The sequence below is a fragment of the Rana temporaria genome, chromosome 12 (assembly GCF_905171775.1).
Source record: "Rana temporaria chromosome 12, aRanTem1.1, whole genome shotgun sequence".
In the NCBI taxonomy this organism is placed as follows: Eukaryota; Metazoa; Chordata; class Amphibia; order Anura; family Ranidae; genus Rana; species Rana temporaria.
Genome location: NC_053500.1, coordinates 124208202 through 124232474, shown reverse-complemented (window position 1 = coordinate 124232474; position 24273 = coordinate 124208202). Strand labels below are relative to the sequence as shown.

Genomic DNA, 24273 nt, shown 5'->3' with positions numbered 1-24273 from the left:
ACGCCGCCCCAACTTACAGGAGCAAGTGCTGTATTCCTCAAGCACTTGCTCCGTAGTTTGCGGCGGCGTAGTGTAAATGGCCCGGCGTATCCCCGCGTAATTCAAAGGGGGCGGCTTATATTTAAATTAAGCGCGCCCCCGTGCCGATCGAACTGCTAATGCGCCGGGCTAAAAATAGCCCAGTGCGCATGCTCCAGTTCTCATCGGAAAACGTCAATGACGCCGACGTGTGCGTCATTGACGTAAAGTCGTATTCAAGAACGACTTACGAAAACGACGTACCCGACGGGAAAAGACGACGCGGACCCGACGCCATACTTAACATGGCATACGTCGGACTGGCGTAAGGTTTCCCCTCATATAGCAGGGGTAACCTTACGCTTACGCAAACGAAGTAAGCGACGGTTACGCGACGCAATTTTGTTCGGGAATCGGCGTATCAGGCTCATTTGCATAAACAAATGAGACCTGAACGTAAACGCCACCTAGCGGCCGGCGGCGAATTACATTTAAGATCCGACAGTGTAAGTGACTTACACCTATCGGATCTACAGCGTATCTATGCGAAAATGATTCTAGGAATCACTCGCATAGATACGCGGGTCAAAAAACAGAGATACGACGGAGTTTCCTGAGATACTCCGTCGTAACTCTTCTGAGAATCTGGCCCAGTGACTCCATGTCGAGAGAAACTCGCCCTCTTATAGAATTGACACAGAAGCATTTTGGCCTCCTACATTCTGGCAATCATAAATATCTTGGCAGACTCATTGAGCTGCAATATTATAGATCACAAGTGGACTCTGAACAGACCCGTCTTCCAGTCTATTATTTTCTAATTATGCATTACAGATATTAATTTGATGGCAGGACTCAACAACTCTCAATGTACTCAGTTTCTGCCCCCCCCTTTCTCAACAGGGGAAGGCACAGATGCTCTCCACCACACCAGAAGTTTTATTAAGGGCCAAATCCACAGCCCCGCAGCGCAACGTAACTTAAGTGATTTAAGTTACACTGCCGCAAATTTCCTAAGTTAGGTATCGATCCACAACACACTTACCTGGAAATTTGCGGCGGTGTAACTCAAATCCGTCCGGCGCAAGGCGTGCCGAATCTAATGGGGCGAGTCCCATTTAAATTAGGCGCGCTCCCGCGCCGGACGTACTGCGCATGCTCCGTTGGGTAACTTACCTGACGTGCATTGCGCTAACTGACGTCGCTCCGACGTCATTTGCTTAGACGTTAACGTAAATGGCGTCCAGCGCCATTCACGAACGTCTTACGCAAACAAAGTAGAGTTTAAAATTTCGACGCGGGAACGACGGCCATACTTAATAGGGCTTAGTCAAATTGGACTCAGCCCTATTTTTACGCGGCATAACTCGACGTAAACGACGTAGATTTAGCGCGACGGGCCCGTCGGAACGTTCGTGGATCGCCGTAAGTGTTCATTTGCATATTCTAGGCCGGCCGCAATGGCCTCGCCACCTAGAGGCCGGCCTAGAATTGCATCCTTAAGATCCGACAGTGTAATTCAATTACACATGTCGGATCTTCTGCCTATCTATGGTAAACTGATTCTGTGCATCAGTTCCAAAGATAGAAACAGGGATACGACGGCGTATCAGTAGATACGCCGGCGTATCCCTTTTGTGGATTACCCCCTTAGTTACTTCTCTTTAGTTTATGCATATCAACGCACATGATAATGAGGCTTTTGAGCAGATTGAAAACCGAACCAGTGGCCCGATTGTCATAATTTCCTATTGGCCACAGAGACCGTGGATCGCACTGCTCTGAGAACTTAGCACTGACACGCTATGATGACTTTCATACTGAAACTGCTAAATCAAAGAGAATTTCTTCACTGTAATCCACACAAACTACATGACCTGGAAATTGAGAAATGGAAGTTAAAACAGATGGGTGCTCACCGCAGGTTACAGAAACCCTCTTGAGGGAAAAGACAAATTCCACAAACTCAAGATATCACAGAATCTGGGAAAGTTCATACAGTTTGCAAATCCCAACTCAAAAGATCCCCTTCGTCCAGAGGCCAACAGGATCCTAGCCTTTCTCCAAACAACAGGTCAAACCATAGGCGTGCGCACAGGGTGTGCCAGGTGTGCCTGGGCACACCCTAATCACCCCATGTACATTAGCATTATTCAGGGGCAGCACCAGGTGGGTGGTTGGGGGTGCCAGTGGCCAGTGTAAATTCCCCCATTATATTAAAGGCTAGGTTCAACATTAGGAACACATTACCCCCATTTTTAGGGTGTATAACGCAATATGGTCTCGATCAACTGTCTCCCACCACCAGAGCCTCCTCCCTGTGACAGTGTGTGTGTTTAAACTTTGGGTTGCACACTCTAATGCAATAGGCTGCACACACCTATGGGTCAAACCAGGAGCCCTAGTATGAGCTCTCCTCATGCGCTATCTCTGCCCTCTGGGGGACTAGATGGGCTATTCATATGCCGAACGCTCAGTACATGAAAGCCTGCACCAAAAAAATAAATTGGATCTCTCCCTACTGCAAGATACATGTTCAGGCCCTCCTTTTGTAAAGCTTATAGACTTCCTCCTAAGTAACATACAGGGCCGGTGCTACCACTAGGCAAACTAGGCAGCCACCTAGGGTGCCCTGCTGCCTAGGGCGCCTGGCCACTGGTGTTCCTGTTCTCTTCTCTTTGCAGGAAGCAACTAAGTCTCAGCATCAGCAGGCAGCCGCTGCTCTATTCGCACATATAGGTGGATTCAGAAAGACTTAGGCCGGCGTATCAGTATATACGCCGGCCTAAGTCTGAATTTGCGCCGGCGCTAATTTAAGCGTATTCTGGAAACCAGATACGCTTAAATTAGGCTCAGATACGAGCCACGTAAGTGTCTTACACCGTCGTATCCTAAAGTGTAATTTTTAGGCTGACCGCTAGGTGGCGCTTCCATTGCGGTCGGTGTAGAATATGTAAATCACTAGATACGCCTATTCACGAACGTACGCCCGGCCGACGCAGTACAGATACGCCGTTTACGTAACGCATTATCAGGCCTAAAGTTATTCCATCAAATAGCTGGAATAGTAATGTTAAGTATGGCCGTCGTTCCCGCGTCGAAATTCGAAAATTTTACATTGTTTGCGTAAGTCGTCCATGAATAGGGATTTACGTCATTTACGTCCACGTCAAAACCAATACGACCGTGCGGCGTACTTTGCCGCAATGCTATGGCGCGTCACGCGTTCCGAAAATAGCCGGACTAGGTCTTGGCTCTTCACGGCGCTATACGGCGCCTGCGCACGGACTAGGAGCTGACTGCGCAGGCGCCGTATACAGCCGAGTCCTATTTCGGCTATTTCCGGAAAGCGTGACGCGCCATAGCCGGACGTCAATCATGTTCCCCTCTTCATAGGAACGCCTACTCCCCGCGGGAGTCTGAAAAGAAACTGAAGCATTAAACGGTAAATACAGCGCAAAAAAAAAAAAGGCATACTGTAGCTGACGCTAGTATGCTGGACGGGATGGTATATAATTATTTTAAGGTGAACCTCCGCTTTAAGAAGGCGTGACGTCATATGACGTCTGCCCAGAACAAGAGGGTCTGCCTCCCGCCGTCATTTGACGGCGGGCGATGGACAAGCAGTTAAACGCATTTTTGGGGATATTCATTATAGCAAAAAGTAAAAAAAATTATAATAATTTCTTCAAAATTGTCGCTCTTTTTTTGTTTATAGCGCAAAAAATAAAAACCATACAAGTGATCAAATAGCACCAAAAAAAAGCTCTATTAGTGGGAAAAAAAGGACGCCAATTTTGTTTGGGTACAGCGTGCGCAATTATCATTTAAAGCGACGCAGTGCCAAATTGTAAAAAGTGCTCTTCCGGGGCTGAAGTGGTTAAAATAATATGTTCTCAACAAACATATTCTATATTTTAAAAGCTGTCTGCCATTTCCTCTCATTCATCCTTCAATTATAGGAGCTGTTTTTCTTAACTGCAATCCCTGACTGAGGCAGCACATTGATTATAATAAAGCAATATTATTCTATTTTTTTTCTTTTCTCCTGAAAAAAAGCATTATTAGTACAAGCAATTTGCTAATATAAAATGCAGAATACAAGCAGCAAGGCACTTCTAATGAGGAAATGAATAAAGTAAAATGTCTACAGCATACATTGATACTGCGAATATATACACCGTATTTAAATAGAAAACCCCCTATTTGCAGTGCTTAAAGGATAAGTGCACTTTTATTATAACGGAAATTCAAAATATTATTTACCCTTGTCCCTGCTGCCTCTATAGAGACGCCTAATAGGACAGGTTACCTATATCCAGTAGTGTATTTAGGTTTTGTGCTGCCCTAGGCCTGACTAAACTCGTGACCGCCTAATTTAAATATGACCCACCCCTTCCTGTCAAGGCCACACCCCTTGCTGTTTAACCACTTAAGACCCGGACCTTTACGCAGGTAAAATTCCTGGCCAGTTTTTGCGTTTCGGCACTGCGTCGCTTTAACTGACAATTGCGCGATCGTGCGACGTGGCTCCCAAACAAAATTGGCGTCCTTTTTTCCCCACAAATAGAGCTTTCTTTTGGTGGTATTTGATCACCTCTGCGGTTGTTATTTCTTGCGCTATAAACAAAAATAGAGCGAAAAAAAAAATTTTTTTCCTCAGCTTAGGCCGATACGTATTCTTCTACATATTGTTGGTAAAAAAAATCGCAATAAGCGTTTATCGATTGGTTTGCGCAAAATTTATAGCGTTTACAAAATAGGAGATAGTTTTATTGCATTTTTATAATTTTTTTTTTTTTACTACTAATGGCGGCGATCAGCGATTTTTTTCGTGACTGCGACATTATGGCGGACACATCGGATAATTTTGACACATTTTTGGGACCATTGTCATTTTCACAGCAAAAAATGCTATAAAAATGCACTGATTACTGTGAAAATGACAATTGCAGTTTGGGAGTTAACCACTAGGGGGCGCTGTAGGGGTTATGTGTGACCTCATATGTGTTTTTAACTGTAGGGGGGCGGGGCTGGACGTGTGACGTCATTGATCGTGTTTCCCTATATCAGGGAACACACGATCAATGAAGCTGCCACACAGCTCTCCCCGTTCTTTAGCTCCGGGGACTGATCGCGGGACTCCGGCGGCAATCGGGTCCACGGGGCCCGCGGCCGCGGTCACAGAGCTTCGGACCGGGTCCGGGCGCGTGCCCGTGACCCACGGCTGGGCACTTAAAGAGGACGTACAGGTACGTGCTTGTGCCCAGCCGTGCCATTCTGCCAACGTATATCTGCAGGAGGCGGTCCTTAAGTGGTTAAGACCCGCCCTGAAATTTTCCAGTGGGGACACTAGTTCTGAGGGCTTGGGGGGCAATGGATTCCTTTAATTTGCATAGATTTCCTCTCACTTCCTGTTTGGCTATTGGGCAGGAAGTGAAGGGAAATCTCTGCAATGGGACAGGGATGGTAAAAAATAAACTGACAGGGGCTATAACCCTCCCTTACTCTAGCCAGGATGATGGGACAGTCAAAATTAGAAGCGGAGCCACCCCCTCCCACAGTTGCGGAATGCCGGCCACCCACATACCAGAAGCAGTGCGGTCGCTTTATGGGGGCGCTAGACTAATTTTCCTCTCAGCCCAGTCCGCCCCATAAGACTGGCGCCACATTAACAGTGTAGTACAAGCCAGGGGGGACTCTTTCCGTGCTGCCCCCCTGCAAAGTGCTGCCCTAGGCCTGGGCCTTGCCCAGGATACAGCGTTGCCTATATTACTGATCACCCTACTAGCAGCACAACCTGCACCCTGACAGCCCTGTGTTAACCTATTTCTGGTTGTTGAGCAAAATGCTCTCATACAACTCTAATGCCCCGTACACACGATTGGAAATTCCGACATGAAAAACGTGGATTTCAGACGGAATTTGGGCTCAAACTTGTGTTGCATACACACGGTCCCATAAAATTCCGACTGTCAAGAACGCGGTGACGTACAACACTACAACGAGCCGAGACAAATTAAGTTCAATGATTCCGAGCATGCGTCGAATCGATTTTGAGCATGCGTAGGATTTTTGTGCGTCGGAATTGGCTTCAGACGATCGGAATTTCCGACAAGAACTTTTATTGTCGGAAAAATTGAGAACCAGCTCTCAAACATTTGTCGGAAATTTCCGACAGCAAATTTCCGATGGAGCCTACACACGGTCGTTATTTCCGACAACAAGCTCACATCGAACATTTGTTGTCGGAAATTCCGACCGTGTGTACGCGGCATTAGGCTGGATTCACACCTAGGCATTTTTAGTGCTTTTTGCATTATGCAGAATTTGTACTACAGAACGTGTTCCATAGGAAACCATGTTAAATGTTCCGTAGTGCAAATCTACAAAATGCAAAAAGCACTAAAAATGCATAGGTGTGAAGCCCTGTACACACGGGCAAGAATATCGTCAGGAAAAAAAAACATTGGGCCAGATTCAGAGAAGAAGTACGCCGGAGTATCTGCTGATACTCCGGCGTACTTTAAAATTTGCCGCTTCGTATCTTTATTTTGAATCCTCAAACCAAGATACGACGGCTTCTGGCTTCGACCCGACAGGCGTACGGCTTTGTACGCCTTCGGATCGTAGGTGTAATACTTCGGCCCCCGCTGGGTGAAGTTTGCGTCGTTTTCCGCATTGGGTATGCTAATTAGCTGTTTACGGCGATTCACGAAGGTACAAGCGGCCGTCAAATTCTCTTACGTCGTCGCTAGTCGGCTTTTCCCGGCGTATAGTTAGCTGGTATTTCGTGGCCTATCTTTAGACTTGCCATGTTAAAGTATGGCCGTCCTTCCCGCGTCGAATTTCAATTTTTTTTTGCGTAAGTCGTCCGTGAATAGGAAAGGATGTAACTCACGTCAAAGTAAAAAAAAATGACGACGGTGCAACGTCATTTTGCGCAAAGCACGGAGGGAAATTTCAAAACGGAGCATGCGCAGTACGTTCGGCGCGGGAACGCGCCTAATTTAAATGATACACGCCCCATTTGAATTAGGCAGGCTTGCGCTGAACGGATTTACGCTCCGCCGCCGCAAGTTTACAGGCAAGTGCTTTGTGAATCAAGCACTTGCCCATAAAACTTGCGGCGGTGTAACGTAAATGCGATACGTTACGCCGCCGGAATTCTACGTGAATCTGGCCCATTGTTTTTCCTGACGAGATTTTTGTCAAGAATCTCTTGCCGCCCGAGTGTACAGACTCTTCTTTCAAAAGAACCGCGGTTCTCTTGAATGGCAAGAATGCGTGAAGTCATCACGTACGACGAGGATGCGCTCGTCACATTCGATGCCATCACCGCCATCTTGCTGAACCCGACCTATGCCTAGGAATCTACCGCGCAGGCGTCAAAGTCATTTCGAGCATGCGCGGGTTTCCACAGTGACAGGTAAGCAGTGCCGATCCTGACCTCCCTGGGGCCCTAAGCAAAATGACATGGCCCATTAAAGTTGAGAAGTGGGGGGGGGGGGGGGGGGGGGTTCTGCTGTCGGAAATTACATCTTACATTAAAGTGAGAAGCGGGGGGTGCTGACTTCTTACCTCTTCTCCCATGCAGCCAGCGAGTTGAGGAGCGGGGTGAGGGGCCGAAAATGACTTCTCACCAGACGGGGCCTCTGGTAATTTGGGGGGCCCACCGCATGCTTTGCGGGGGCCCTAAGCGGCTTGCATAGTGAGCCTATAGGGCGGATCGGCCCTGCAGGTAAGTAAGTATACACACTCTCGGGTTTCTTGGCAGGAAAACTGCTGAGAATCTCACGACGAGAAAATAGAGAACATGTTCTCTATTTTTCTTTGAGTAAAGTTACGATGGAGTATCTCAGGATACTCCATCGTATCTCTCTTTTTTGGCCCTAGAATCATTTTCGCATAGATACACTGAAGATCCGACATGTGTAAGTCACTTACACTGTCGGATCTTAAATGTAATTACTCCGCCGGCCGCTAGGTGGCGTTTACGTTCAGGTCTCATTTGTTTATGCAAATGAGCCTAATACGCCGATTCCCGAACGAATTCGCGTCGCGTAACCGTCGCTAACGTCGTTTGCGTAGGCGTAAGGTTACCCCTGCTATATGAAGGGTAACCTTACGCCAGTTACGGCCATGTTAAGTATTGCGTCGGGTCCGCGTCGTGTTTCCCCGTCGGGTACGTCGTTTTACTAAGTCGTTCTTGAATACGACTTTACGTCAATGACGCACACGTCGGCGTCATTGATGTTTTACTCCGAGAACTGGAGCATGCGCACTGGGCTATTTTAAGCCCGGCGCATGCGCAGTTCGTTAGAATCGGGGGCGCGCTTAATTTAAATAGAAGCCGCCCCCTTGGAGATACGCGGGGATACGCCGGGCCAAATACACTCCGCCGCCCCAAACTACGGAGCAAGTGTTTGGGGAATACAGCACTTGCTCCTGTAGGTTGGGGCGGCGGAGTGTAAATGGCTTACGCGCCGCCCGCCGGAATTATACGAGAATATGGCCCCTTGTCTAGATTCTGGGCAGTTTTCTTGTCGAGAAAACTGAAAGCCTCGTACACACGCACGATATTCTCAGGATGAAAGCTCTGCCAGCAGTTTTCTTGCTGGCTCTTGCCGAGTATACCGATCGCGTGTATGAGGCTTGAATCCGGTCTAAAGGGCGCTTTTTTTGAGAAACTGGCTGCTCATTTGGCCCAATATAAAGCCCATCCCCTGTCTTCCAGGCCCTCTGGTGGCGGACAGGAGCATCTTGCATCTTGCAAGGATAATCTGCTCATTTACAGATTAGTGGGAAACTTTACATTAGCCAACTGGTGAACCAATACTTTCTCGGGGGTTCTTTTCTGGCTGACAATGGTGACACTAGCCCTGGGTAGTTGGGCACCCGACCAATGTCTCCTATCTAGTCTAGTGTCCCAGATCTCACAACAGTGGCACTATCCTGACACCATAAGTATGGTGTAAGTACTATATGGAATATAAAAGTAAAGTAGGGGTCCAATTCATCAAACACCAGACAATCTGACTATACAACCTGCTTTAGTTCTTTGCCTCTAGTGCGAAGGCTTGCCTCATTCAATATTAACCACTTAAGACCCGGACCTTTAGGCCCTGGCCAGTTTTTGCGATTCGGCACTGCGTCGCTTTAACTGACAATTGCGCGGTCGTGCGACGTGGCTCCCAAACAAAATTGGCGTCCTTTTTTTCCTTCAAATAGAGCTTTCTTTTGGTGGTATTTGATCACCTCTGCGGTTTTATTTTTTGCACTATAAACAAAAATAGAGCGACAATTTTGAAAAAAAATCTATATTTTTTACTTTTTGTTATAATAAATATCCCCCAAAAATATATATAAAAAAAATTGTTTTTCCTCAGTTTAGGCCGATACGTATTCTTCTACCTTTTTTTGGTAAAAAAAATCGCAATAAGCGTTTATCGATTGGTTTGCGCAAAATTTATAGCATTTACAAAATAGGGGATAGTTTTATTGCATATTAAATTTTTTTTTTTTTACTACTAATGGCGGCGATCAGCGATTTTTTTCGTGACTGCGACATTATGGCGGACACTCCGGACAATATTGACACATTTTTGGGACCATTGTCATTTTCACAACAAAAAATGCATTAAAAATGCATTGTTTACTGTGAAAATTACAATTGCAGTTTGGGAGTTAACCACAAGGGGGCGCTGAAGGAGTTAAGTGTGACTTTATTTGTGTTTCTAACTGTAGGGGGGTGTGGCTGTAGGTGTGTAACGCCATTGATTGTGTTTCCCTATAAAAGGGAACACACGATCAATGACGGCGCCACAGTGAAGAACGGGGAAGCTGTGTTTACATACAGCTCTCCCTGTTCTTCAGCTCCGGGAACTGATCGCAGGACTCCAGCGGCGATCAGGTTCGCGGGTCCCACGGTCACGGTCACAAAGCTTCGGACCGGGTCGCGCATAGTAGCCCATTATGTGTCACTTACCTAAAATCGAAGCCTGCGATGTCACCGCTGTCCCCACTAGCAGCGAGCGTCCATCTTCACCCCTCTTCCCTCCGGGGATGCCAAATCCGGCTCTGCGCGTGGGAGCCGCCAGTCTTGGCATGACCCCCTTTAGAAACGGCACGATCACCATTTCTAAAGTGTGCCTGCGCTGTAGATATTGGAACATGGCTCTATTGTAAATATCTGCTAAACCGTAGAGGTCCTACAGTTGTAAACACACTTCAGGTCACACATAACCCCATCAGCGCCCCCTGTGGTTAACTCCCAAACTGCAATTGTCATTTTCACAGTAAACAATGCATTTTTATAGCATTTTTTGCTGTGAAAATGACAATGGTCCCAAAAATATGTCAAAATTGTCCTAAGTGTCCGCCATAATGTCGCAAATCGCTGATCGCCGCCATTAGTAGTAAAACATTTTTTTTTTATGAAAATGCAATAAAACTATCCCCTATTTTGTAAACGCTATAAATTTTGCGCAAACCAACCGATAAATGCTTATTGTGATTTTTCTTTACCAAAAATAGGTAGAAGAATACGTATGGGCCTAAACTGAGGAAAAAAATATATTTTTAATATATATTTTTTGGGGGATATTTATTATAGCAAAAAGTAAAAAATATTGCATTTTTTTTAAAATTGGCGCTGAATTTTTGTTTATAGCGCAAAAAATAAAAACCGCAGAGGTGATCAAATACCACCAAAAGAAAGCTCTACTTGTGGGGAAAAAAGGACGCCAATTTTGTTTGGGAGCCACGTCGCACGACCGCGCAATTGTCAGTTAAAGCGACGCAGTGCCGAATCGCAAAAAGGGGCCACTTTTTGTGTCAGTTTTATTCCTATTACAAGGAATGTAAACATTCCTTGTAATAGAAAAACAGGACCTCTTAAATATGAGATCTGGGAGTCAGAAATACCTCAGATCTCATATTTACACTGAAATGCAATAATAAAAAAAAATGTCATTTAAAAAAAAAAAAAAGTTCCTTTAAGAGCTATGGGCAGAAGTGACATTTTGACGCTGCTTCCGCCCTGCTATGGTATGGAGCCAGGTGACTCGGCTCTATACCACAGAGTAGAGCTGCACAATAATCGTTAAAAAATCTCGATTTAACCCCCCTTGGAACCCCCAAACATTATATATTTCAGCAGAGACCCTAAGGAAAAAAATGGCAATTGCTGCACTATGTTATGTCACACTGTATTTGCCCAGTGGTCCTTCAAACACAAATTTTTGGGAAAAAATACACTTCAATTAATAAAAAAAAAAAAAAAAAAAAAACGAAATAGTAAAGTTATCCCAATTTTTTTTTTGTTTTAATGTGAAATATGATGTTACGCCGTGAGAATCATGATCTATGAATGAATGACTTGTATAGCGCTACACATGCGAACTGAATCGCCTCTAGGTGCTTTTTGCAGCCAGTGTCTTCCTGGCTGGTGCGGTCATTTTACCCCGTAGGATCTTGACATGCTTGGGACACACATATATACTGGGCCAATTTGGCCAAGATCCTATTAACCTACCAGCATGTCTTTGGAGTGTGGGAGGAAACTGGAGGAAACCCACACAGACACAGGGAGAACATGCAAACTCCAAGCAGATGGTGTCGTGGTCGGGATTCGAACCATCGACCCTTTTGCTGCTAGGTGAAAGTGCTAACCACTACACCACTGTGCTGCCCCTATCCTCTAAACAAAAAAATTGTGATTCTCATTTTAGCCAGAATCGTGCAGGTCTACCATAGAGGCCACAGGACCCGATCGCCTCGGCCGGCAGCACAGGGGCTCACTGCTGTCCATTTGGGGTCAACCTTCTGTTCACATCATAGTTTTATGTCATTTTTGTGTTATATGTATGTTTTAACTCTTTCTATACTTGATCTGTTTGTGAATGATTCATTGTTAATAAAATAATTTTGATTAGCTAAAAAGATAATTGCCGTAAGTGGTTACTTATTTGTTGCCAGCGATTTAGACATTAATAGCTGTGTGTTGTGTTATTTTGAGGGGACAGCTAATTTACACTGTTAGACAAGCTGTACACTCACTACTTTACATTGTAGCAAAGTGTCATTTCTTCAGTGTTGTCACATGAAAAGATAGAATAAAATATTTACACAAATGTGAGGGGTGTACTTATTTTTGTGAGATATTCTCTCTCTCTATATATATAAAATCTACTGATCGTTTTGACATGTGCTATTCACTGAAGGTGACCTCTGATAATGTATTCCTTTATGTGCTTAGGTTTTAATTCTCTGTGACAGGGTTATTTTCGTTTTTTTAATTGTAGGTGTGTAGCTGTAATTACGGGTGAGGTATAAGTATAGCACCGATTTTTCACACGTTTACTGCGTTGGCTGCTGAGTACTATCAATTTAATTCTATTTCTGTATTCTAGGTGTTGAAAACGATAGAATGAAAGGTTTAATTTTAAAATCTGCTAATTTTCCCCGGGTGTGTGTCTGGCATGTGCAGTTATGACTGTCGTTTGTGGCGCAGTTAGTATAGCCTAATGCCGCGTACACACGACCGTTTTTCGGGTTTTAAAAAATGACGTTTTTTAGGGTCTAGAAAAACGACGCAGTGCCGAATCGCAAAAAGTGGCCTGGTCTTTGGCAGTTGTTTCGACGTGATTCTGAGCATGCGCACTGGGATGCGGCCGCGGGACGGCGCATGAGCTGTTCGTTTTAAGTACTTCTATGGCGCTTGGCCCATCATTTGCATGGGGTCACGCCTCATTAGCATGGCTCACGCCCACTTCCACCTACGCCGGAATACGCCGAGGAAACCCAGCGCAGATTTGAGAGCCAGTGGGAGAAAGTGCTTGGTGAATACTGTGCTTGCCTCTCTGCGCTGCGTCGGCGTAGCCTATATTCGATACGCTACGCCGGCATAAATATTCGCCAATGTATGTGAATCCAGGCCTATATATATATATCTATATAGATCAGACCAAAATGAGGGACAAATGAGGAGGAAAGAGGGACATTGCTCCAAATCAGGGACAATCCCTCGGAATCAGGGACAGTTGGGAGGTATGTACCCATGGTGTATTTGGGATTTATGACAATTTATGAAGACATTGTCCAGTTCAAGAAAACAGTTTTCAAACATCACTTCAGGGTTTAACTCACCAATGTGTCTGGGAAGGGTCCGGCTGATGATAGGGAATGGGGGTGACATGGACTGCAGGGATATGGTGTCGTCGTCCTGGGAGCAGCCAGCCTGTATGGCACGGAGGTAGCTGTGACTGCGTGAGCGGAAGAAATTGGGAAGATGAAGGTCGAAAGGCTCAGTCTGGGTTGATTCAGGATCTCCAAATACGGCCTGAACCAGAGGGTAACGCTCTCTCTTGTCTTCTATCGTCAGTGGATACCGCACACTCTGCTCCTCAAGGTCCTGAGACAGGGGGTACTCTTCTGATTCCTCCTCAGGTAACTGGCACAAAGGGTACCTTTCCCTTGGCTCCTCGGGCACCTGGCACAATGGATATCGTTCTCTCTCTTCCTCTACAACTGGGCAAAGTTGGAATCTCTCACAAGGCTCCTCTGGAACTTGTGATAACGAGTATCTTTCCATTGGCTCTTCAGGAACTTGACACAAAGTATACCGATCTCTTTGCTCTTCTGTCACCTGGCATAACTGGTACCTTTCCCTCTGGTCATCTGATTCGTCTGTTTGGTACTGTAGGATGCAGCGTGGTTCATTATCCTAATTGGACAGACATAAAAAAAAAACATTTAGTATTTAAAGGGGTTGTAAAGTAAATAAAAAAAAAAACATGTTATACTTACCTCCACTGTGCAGCTCGTTTTGCACAGAGTGGCCCCGAACCCTGTCTTCTGGGGTCCCTCGGCAGCTGTCTCGGCTCCTCCATGCAAGAACTCAACACCTTCATGCGAGCATAGTGTTGAGTTCCTGCGGGCCCGCTCCCGTGATACAGCCGGCGGCTATTGCCACTCACTGTATGACTCTGCCCCGCCCCCATTGGATGTGATTGACAGCCGCGCAAACCTTTGGCTGCGCTGTTTCAACCCATCCAGTGTAGCCAATCAACGAAACGAGGAGGATGACGGGGGCGAGCGCAGGACTTTCAAAGGGTCGGGGGGGGGGGGGGGCGGTATTGTTGGATGTTTTTTCACCTTAATGCATAGGATGCATTAAAGGGGTTGTAAAGACAAAAATATTTTCCTCTTAAATTAAAGTCTGACAGTAGCTGATAAAGTAAAAAGTAATGTTTTTCATTATAACTAGTTTGATATCTGTTGAAATCGAGCTGTTTTATTCACCTCCAGCACTCCTGAATCGTTATTCTCACTGACTTCCTGGTTTGCGGTGCACATTCATTCTTGCTTCATCACGGCCTAATGGGAACTACAGTTCCCATTAGGCTTAGCCTCCATGCCTGTGAGGGATAAGAGAGCATCTTCACTGGAAATGCCTGTTGCTATGCGGTCCCATGAAATCTGCCTTCGCAATCACCTAGGATTCTGACATCATCTCCCTCGGCTCCTCAGCACGATAATGCTCCTGGGAAATGTGTGTCATCATTTCCCAGGATGCAGTGCGCTACCTCATTATAACTCCCCATCCAAGACTTTCAGGATGTAAGTGCTTGTGGGCTTCACAATGCCCATAAGCAAAATGACAACGGTGTGGACATAGTTTTATAAACTATGGCCCGGATTCAGAAACAACTTACGACGGCGTATCTCCAGATACGCCGTCGTAAGTCTGAATGTGAGGCGTCGTATCTTGGCGCCTGATTCAAAGAATCAGATACGCCAGAATTTGTCCAAGATACCACTGACGTAAGTCTCTTACGCTGTCGTATCTTGGGTGCATATTAACGCTGGCCGCTAGGTGGCGCTTCCGTAGATTTACGCGTATAATATGCAAATGAGCTAGATACGCCGATTCACGAACGTACTTGCGCCCGTCGGATTTAGTTACGCCGTTTATGTAAGGTGTCGGTCCGGCGTAAGTTTACCCCTCATAAAGCAGGGTTAAGTCATGTTAAGGTATGGATGTCGGAAACATCGGAACAGCGTCGTATTTTACGTCGTTTGCGCAAGTCGTACGTGAATGGGGCTGGGCGTATGTTACGTTCACGTCGACAAAGCATTGAGCCGGCGTATCCTAGGGAGTATTTGCGACGTGACTCTGAGCATGCGCGCAAATGCGCCGTTCGATCGGCACCTCATTTACATGGGGTCACGGCTCATTTCAATACAACACGCCCACTGCCTTGATCATTTGAATTACGCGGGCTTACGCCGGCCCATTTACGCTACGCCGCCGTAACTTAGGGCGCAAGTTCTTTCCGAATACGGTACTCGCCTCTCTAAGTTACGGCGGCGTAGCGTATATGAGATGCGCTACGCCCGCCTAAAGATACGCGATTCTTTCTGAATCCGGGCCTATCTTTTTTGAATAACTATGCGGATCGGCGGCGGATTGTAAAATAGTAAGTGACCGGATTTATATTATAAAAACGCAGGATGAAAGGACATACATTTAAATAATGCTAATTGTGGTTGGAACCCCGCTTTAAGAGACTTCCCATTGCAGTCTCTCCAATGGGGACACAGACTACAAAAAAAAAAATTCATTAATATCTCACTCCTCTCACCTGGCAAATGCTGCTCTCTTCTGTTACACTCTCCGTTAGCTGATTGTAATCTTCTTCCCAACTGGAGAACTTTGGGGGAGACAGGATATCCATGGAGTCCACACGGTCCAGACTTCTGGGGAAACATCCCAACATAGTGAAGATAGGAAAATAATCCAGTATACGGTGTATAAATATAGCTACCGGTATATTATATAAGGTAATAGGAAACCTCAGACTTGCAAACACGTAATATGGATATTCCTATGGTACCATAGACTAAAAGGCCTGGATTCACGTAGAAGCGCGTATCTTTGTGCGGGCGTAACGCATCCTATTTACGCTACGCCTCCGCAACTTTGACAGGCAAGTGCCGTATTCTCAAATCAAAGTTGCGGCGGCGTAGCGTAAATAGGCCGGCGTAAGCCCGCCTAATTCAAATGTGGTAGACGTGGGCGTGTGTTATTGAAATTTAATGTGACCCCACGTAAGTGACGCTTTTTACGAACGGCGCATGCCCCGTCCGTAAAAGTATCCCAGTGCGCATGCTCCAAATTAACCCGCAAGAAGCCAATGCTTTCACGTGAACGTAAATGACGCCCAGCCCTATTCGCGGACGATATACGCGAACGACGTAAAATTTTCAAAATTCGACGCGGGAACGACGTCCATACTTAACATTGTTACGCGGCATGTACGGCTCATATAGCAGGGGTAACATTACGCCGGGAAAAGCCTAACGTAAACGGCGTATCTGTACTGCGTCGGCCGGGCGTACGTTCGTGAATTCGCGTATCTAGCTGATTTACATATTTCTATGCGTAAATCAGCGTACACGCCCCTAGCGGTCAGCGTAAATATGCAGTTAAGATCCGACGGCGTAAGAGACTTACGCCGGTCAGATCTAATACAAATCTATGCGCAACTGATTCTAAGAATCAGGCGCATATATACGACGGCTCGGACTCAGAGTTACGACGACGTATCTGGAGATACGCCGGCGTAACTCGTACGAGAATCCGGGCCTGAGTACCTTTGCTTGGACAGCTCTGTACTTCCACATGTCTGCCACAGGGTGGTGCTAATTATTCAAGCAAACCTGCATCTATAACCCATTAGCCGCCTTCTACACTATATAAAATATCTGAGGTCATAGTGTCAGTGGTTTGGTTACCTCTGCGTGGTGCTCTCGCTCAGCGACTGCTGTGTGGCCTTGAGGTAGCTCTGCCTCCTAGCTGCAGTTTTTGGGGATGGTTGTGGGCTTCCTTCTGAGTCCTCGCTGTCCGCGTCCCCCATAGCTTTAATGTAGCTTCCACTGCGCATTCGCCGGCATGGGATGTCCTCACCCTTCATTGGGCCTCCAGCCCACTCCCCGCTTGGTACCTGTAAAAGGACATATATGGTTAAAATACACATAGACCGATCAGCAACTAAACTAAAACAGGAGCCGAGTTATACAAATTCCTGAACAGGACAAGTGGCAAAAAATAAAATAGTGTGGTTCTGTAATCAATAAACGCATTTTTTAGGCGCACGCCGTAAAAGTATCTGAATTTGGCCTCTTGTACAGCAGGGCTGGAGTGTGAGAGGAGAAAGCAGCACAAGGAGCCAATCAGTTCACATGCTGACAAGAAGCATGCTGATAGGAGGAAGAAGCAGAGTGTCAGGGAGATGAGCACATCACTGTGCTGCTTCTTTCATTGCTCAGCCACAGACTGGTTCAGGCCCAGGACGACCTGGGCTCAGAGGAAGTGGGTTGAATGATGTTGTCCATTAGACTGAGGACATCCAGAAACAGGAATAAAAGTACCGTGGGCAAAATTTCTAGACTGAAGCTGAATATTGTGTCAAAAGCTGGTTTTGTCAAGTTTACTCTTTGGGCTCGTTCACACACGCTAGCCTTCTGAAGAGTGATCCGCGTTCGGAATGCTTTTCAGAGGGCATTTGAAAGACAGCGAGGAGTCGCCACCTCACTGCCTGATTTAACCCTGTAAATGCTTCACCACCAGTGGCGGACTGACCATTTGGGCACTCGGGCACTGCCTCCATGCAACGGATTCTGCTTGTTCAGCGGGGAATCTCTCTACTGATCCCCACTGAGCAGGTGGATGACAGGTCCTGTGCAGAGAGGACACGGACACAGTCCCGCTCTCCTTTATGGGGAAATCGGATGGAAAGGGACCGTTTTCATCCAATCTGATCTGCCAATCGATGGCTGGCCAGGATTTGAGCCAAGGCAGAAGAACCTGCGAGCGAAGCTGAATGGGCATGCGCTCGAAACTGAAGAAATATTCCCTCCGCTCCGACCAGCACATGATCATCAGAAAGGGGCACAGATAATGGGAAAAAATACAACCCCCTAAGCTAGTAGGCACGGCTGAGTGGGGGGGGGGGGGGGTGTAATTCTAATTTTTTAATTTTAATTCTGCACTGACTGTCTTTGAAATTGCCCCTGCCCCCTATTAAATCCAATCTGGGGACAAAACCAGGGACAGACTTGGTCTGGGGACAGTGTCCTCAATCAGGGGACTGTCCCCTGAAACTGGGGATATCTGGTCACCCTACCCTAGGATGGCGGAAGAGCCACGAGGTAACATGCCACCATAGGTGTGCGCAGCCTATTGCATTAGGGTGTGCACCCCAAAGCTCAAACATATTTGCATGTGTATATACAGTATACTGATGGTGTCAGCAGAGCGGTGGACGGTGTCAGTAGGGCAGAGATTGGTGTCAGTAGGGCAGTGGACAGTGTTAGTCGTTTTTTATTTTTTATTATATATTTATTTTATTTTAGGAGCCCCATTAGGGAGCTTTGGTGAAATATCAGGGGTCTATTTCTGTGCATTACTGCATGTTTAAAGCAGTATATTCCAGTTACTGCACGTTTAATGCAGCATATTTCTGTGCATTAGTGCACGTTTAACGTTGTATATTTCGGTGTGTTATGTGCCATTTAATGCTGTATTTTTCTGTGCGTTACTGCATGTTTAACGCAGTATATTTTGATGCAATCTGCACCACACAGGGTGATTAGGGTGTGCCCAGGCACACCTAGCACACGCTGTGCGCACGCCTATGCATGCCACCTAAAACAAACCAGCAGCTCCTCCGGGGGTAGTGCTACATAAAGATATATACCGTATTTATCGGCCTATAACACGCACCCTAGATTTAAGAGGGATGTTTCAGGAAAAAACTTCCCACAGCCCCCTTGCGTATAACACGCAGGTACAGTTTACCCTCTATTTTTCGGGGTAAAAAAGTAAGTTTTATATGTCAATAAATACAGTATATATAGATATATATACAGTAGATATATACATATATATATATATATATATATATATATATATATATATATATATATATATATATATTTATATATATATGTGTGTGTGTGTGTGTGTGTAGATAGATAGATAGATCTATATCTATCTATCTATCTATCTATCTATCTATCTATCTATCTATCTATCTATCTATATATATATATATATATATATATATATATATATTGTATACTGTATATATATTTTCCCCCTAAATATTTTAGTACATATATTTACCCAAATATTTAAATACCTGTAAGCAAAACTCATCAAAATACATATACATGTTCCAACCTCCCTAATATAATAAAAACAACACCAGCAGGCATATGCACATTTATATATGTTCTAAGTTCATCAACCATTTATAGCACAACACTGGACTGAATCAATTAATTTATGAATCACCGCTATCTTAAAGGGATCTGCCATAAAAAAAGATCCAGCTACCATAGTGATTTGTCTTTAAAGGCACACACTCTGGAGCTGTCAACCCGATTCTTGTTTTGCTACTTAGCGAGCCACTAGTTTAGAAAACGTTTGTGGCCTTTGAAGTCTAAGGGCCAGATTCACGTAGAATCGCGGCGGCGTAACATATCGTAGATACATTACACCGCCGCAAGTTTTCATCGCAAGTGCCTGATTCACAAAGCACTTGCGAGAAAACTTCCGCCGGCGGCCTCCGGCGTAAGCCCGCGTAATTCAAAGGGGCGTGTGCCATTTAAATTAGGCGCGCTCCAGCGCCGGACCTACTGCGCATGCTCCCTTTTGAATTTCCCGCCGTGCTTTGCGCGAAGCGACGTCATTTTTTCGAACGGCGACGTGCGTAGCGTACTTCCGTATTCTCGGACGTCTTACGCAAGAAGGAAAAATGTTTACATTTCGACGCGGGAACGACGGCCATACTTTATACAGCACATACGTGTGCTGTGTAAAGTTAGGGCACCTAAAACGACGACTAACTTTGCGACGGGAAACTAAACTAGCAGCGACGTAGCGAATGCAAAAAAATTTTGTTGATCGCCGTAACTCCTAATTTGCATACCCGACGCTGGTTTACGACGCAAACTCCCCCCAGCGGCGGCCGCGGTACTGCATCCTAAGATCCGACAGTGTAAAACAATTACACCTGTCGGATCTAAGGGCTATCTATGCGTAACTGATTCTATGAATCAGTCGCATAGATACTCTGAGAGATACGACGGAGTATATGAGATACTCCGTCGTATCTCGGCTGTGAATCTGGCCCTAAACTCCTGACCTCCCTATTGGTTCTAAGTCAGCAGCTTGATGTCTAGTGAAGGAAAGATGAGCATAACAACCACAGTGCCTGTTTAAAAAAAAAATTCGTTATTCTCCGACTCCTTTTACAGTTGGGCACAAAAACGTTCAATTGTAATTTTCCCTCAATAGTCAAATAATAGAAATCCACCTTACTGTGCACCAAATACACAGCACATAACCTATGGGAAAAGCAGAGCTGTGGGAGGTACCTAATAGCCCCACCCACTACATGCTGCCTGCAGGAAGCTACAGGGAGGGTGGACCCAAGACCAGTCACCCTGGACAAGAAGAAAGAGCAGCAGTGACCGGTCTTTATTACTGGAAACTCTTACGCAGATGCAAAGTGCAGGAGTTATGCCATACAAAATATAAACAAAAGGACCCCAAGATTCATATTAGAATACATATGGACCATAGGTGTGCGCACAGGGTGTGCCAGGTGTGCCCAGGCACACCCTAATCACCCTGTGCTCCACAGATTCCCCCTGCTGCTTGGCTGCAGAGAAAGGGACTCTGAAATCTCTGTCCTCAGCCCCTTTCTCTGTCTAAAAAATGAGATATCAGGGGTATGTTTAGGCCCCTGATATCTCACCAAAGCCCCCCAATGGTGCTCCTAAAAAAATTGTAAAAGAGAATAATAATAAATAATTGGAAATAAAATTGTAAAAAATAATAAAAACATTTTTTGTTGTTGTAAAAAGTAATAATAAAAAAATAATAAAAATAAACTACTGACAACAGTCCCTGCCCACTGACAGCATCAACTGTTCTACTGACACTGTCCATTGCCCTACTGCCATATATATATACTGTATATATATATTGACAAAACCCTAACTGACACTTTTTACACTTTTTGAGGACCAGCCACACTAATACAGTGATCCGTGCTAAAAAAAATATATGCACTGTCACTGAACTAATGACACTGACTGAGAAGGGGATAACATCAGGGGGATAAAAGGGTTAAATGTGTGCCTAGCTGGTGTTTTCTTACTGTGGGGGAGGTGCTTGTACTAGGGGAAGGCATGGATCAGTGCCCCTGCTTTGTAGAGACCTGCCTTTAGTACTGAGAGAACAGCGATCTGCTTTGTTTACACAGGCAGACCGGCATTCTCCTTTATACTGAAGGATCGGCAGGGTGCTGGCAGATACCCGCCGATCAGCTACCGCTGTGAAATCACAGCGGGCGCGGGCCGCCAGCAGTGCACGTGTGTACCCCAGACCTGGAGCTGTTAGATCACATACTAGGTACGGAATCTGGCACAAAGCTGCCCTGCCGCAGTACATCTAGGGTGGGCTGTCTGCAAGTGGTTAAGATTTTTGTTACTTCTATTGCAGAGTATCCCCCCCCAGCCCCCCCCCCCCCCGTATACTTACCTGAACCCGATCTCAATCCAGCGATGTGCATGAGAGGAGTGACTCTCCCGGCTCTGTCCTTCCTCATAGGAAAGATTGATAGCAGTGGAAGCCATTGGCTCCCACTCCTGTCAGTCAAATCATATGACAAGGAAGCAGGTGGTTGGGCCGAGCCCCGCTTTCTGTGTCAGGAGCGAGGCCCACATGGGGTTGTCCCCATAGCGTCTTTCTATGGAAACACTCGGCAGGGGACAGGGGGGTAGCTGAAAACCATTGCACAGAGCAGGTAAGTATAACATGTCTGTTATTTTAACCACTTCAACCCCGGAAGAATTTACCCCCTTCCTGACCAGCGCACTTTTTACGATTCGGCACTGCGTCAATTTAACTGACAATTGCGCGATCGTGCGACGTTGCACCCAAACAAAATTTACGTCCTTTTTTCCCCACAAATAGAGCTTTCTTTTGGTGGTATTTTATCACCTCTGTGGGTTTTTTTTTTTTTGTGCTATAAACAAAAGAAGAGGGATAAGTTTGAAAAAAAACACAATATTTTTTACTTTTTGCTATAAAAAATATCTCCAAAAAATATATATATATATAAAAAAAAAAATATTTCTTTCTCAGTTTAGGTCGATATGTATTTGTCTACATATTTTTGGTCTAAAAACAAAAAAATCACAATAAGCGTATATTGATTGGTTTGCGCAAAAGTTATAGCCTCTGCAAAGTAGGGGATAGTTTTATGGCATTTTTATTTATTTATTTATTTTTATTAGTAATGGCGGTGATCTGCATTATTTTTATTGTAATTGCGACATTATGGTGGACATATCAGACACTTTTGACACTATTTTGGGACCATTGTTATTTATACATCAATCAGTGCTATAAAAATGCACTGATTACTGTGTAAATGAAACTGGCAGGAAAGTGGTTAAACACTAGGGGGCGATCAAGGGGTTACGTGTGTCCTAGGGATTCTAACTGTGGGGGGGGGGGTGATCTCACTACAACATGACAGAGATCACTTCTCCCGATGACAGGGAGCAGTAGCTCCCTGTCATGTTGCTAGGCAGAACAGGGAAATGCCTTGTTTACATGGGCATCTCCCCATTCTGCAGCTCTGTGTCACGATCGCAGGCCCCCGGCCCCCGGCGGACATTGAGTCCATGGGACCCGCGGCCACGCTCACGGAGTACGTGGCGGTCATGCTTGCGCCCACGAAGCCGCAATTTAAAGGGGAGGTACCTGTACGCCCATTTGCACAGCCGTGCCATTGTGCCGATGTACATCGTCGTGCGCTAGTCGGCAAGCGGTTAATTAAAAAAAAATCACTTTGCAATCACTTTAAACCCAAAATCATATGTAGGAAATGATTATCCATTATAAATTTTCCCAAATTCATATGGGGCCTAAGTTCTCAAATAACGCAAAGTAAACAGCATTGCTGTAATTAACAATCAGTCTGCATGCTCATTATAGCTCTATTCATTAAATTACTTTTCAGTAACGTTTGTCTAAAGTGCCAAGAAATGAGTGCTAATTAAGCTGATCGGAGTTTATCAATCATTTTAAAGGGGTTGTAAAGGTTTGTTTTTTTATTTTCTAAATAGGTTCCTTTAAGCTAGTGCATTGTTGGTTCACTTACCCTTTTCCTTCAATTTCCCTTCTAAATGTTTTTTTTCTTTGTCTGAATTTCTCACTTCCTGTTTCTCCTCAGTAAGCTTGCCCCCATCACCCGAGCCGTTCTGGCTGGGGGTTAGTCAGCCAGAACAGCTTACTGAGGAGGAACAGGAAGTGAGAAATTCAGACAAAGAAAAAAAACATTTAGAAGGGAAATCAAAGGAAAAGGTAAGTGACCCAACAAAGCACTAGCTTAACCACTTCATTACTGGGCACTTAAACCCCCTTTGTGCCCAGACCAATTTTCAGCTTTCAGCGCTGACGCATTTTGAATGACAATTGCGCGGTCATACAACACTGTACCCAAATTATATTTTTATCATTTTTTTTCCCACAAAGAGAGCTTTCTTTTGGTGGTATTTGATCATCTCTGCGATTTTTATTTTTTGCGTTTTAAACATAAAAAGACAGAAAATTTTGAAAAAAAACACAATATTTTTTACTTTTTGTTAGAATAATATCCCAATTTAAAAAAAAATTAAAATTCCCTCGGTTTAGGCCGATACGTATTCTTCTACATATTTTTGTTAAAAAAAATCGCAATACGCGTTTATTGATTGGTTTGCGCAAAAGTTTTTAGCGCCTACAAAATAGGGGATAGATTTATGATTTTTTTTTCACTAGTAATGGCAGCGATCTGCGATTTGATTCGATGGTCAGGTCTGCGATATTACTGTGGACATATCGGACACTTTTGACACAACACAGTGACACAGTGCTATAAAAATGCACTAATTACTGTATAAATGTGACTGGCAGAGAAGGGGTTAACACTAGGGGTTGAGGAAGGGGTTAAATGTATTCCCTGGGTGTGTTCTAACTGTGTGGGGGGAGGGGACTGACTGGGGGAGGTGACCGGTGCTGTGTCCCTATGTACAAGGGACACAGATCGGTCTCCTCTCCCTGACAGGACGTGGAGCTCTGTGTTTACACACAGAGCTCCACGTCCCTGCTGTCACCGCTGATCGCGG

General features: G+C 45.2%; 1 protein-coding gene across 4 annotated transcripts in view; it reads right to left on the bottom strand.

Moving 5' to 3' along the window:
• Window positions 1-24273, bottom strand: part of DLGAP4 (DLG associated protein 4) — a 248170-nt gene that overhangs the window by 96240 nt on the left and 127657 nt on the right. For 3 of the 4 annotated variants that reach the window (XM_040330514.1, XM_040330517.1, XM_040330515.1), the window contains exons 4-6: window positions 16819-17027; window positions 15666-15780; window positions 13168-13744 (exon numbers count right to left, since the gene is read on the bottom strand). In XM_040330514.1, the coding sequence (XP_040186448.1) occupies window positions 13168-13744; window positions 15666-15780; window positions 16819-17027 (901 nt within the window). The remainder of the gene's footprint in view (window positions 1-13167; window positions 13745-15665; window positions 15781-16818; window positions 17028-24273) is intronic. The other variant, XM_040330516.1, reaches the window with a different exon arrangement.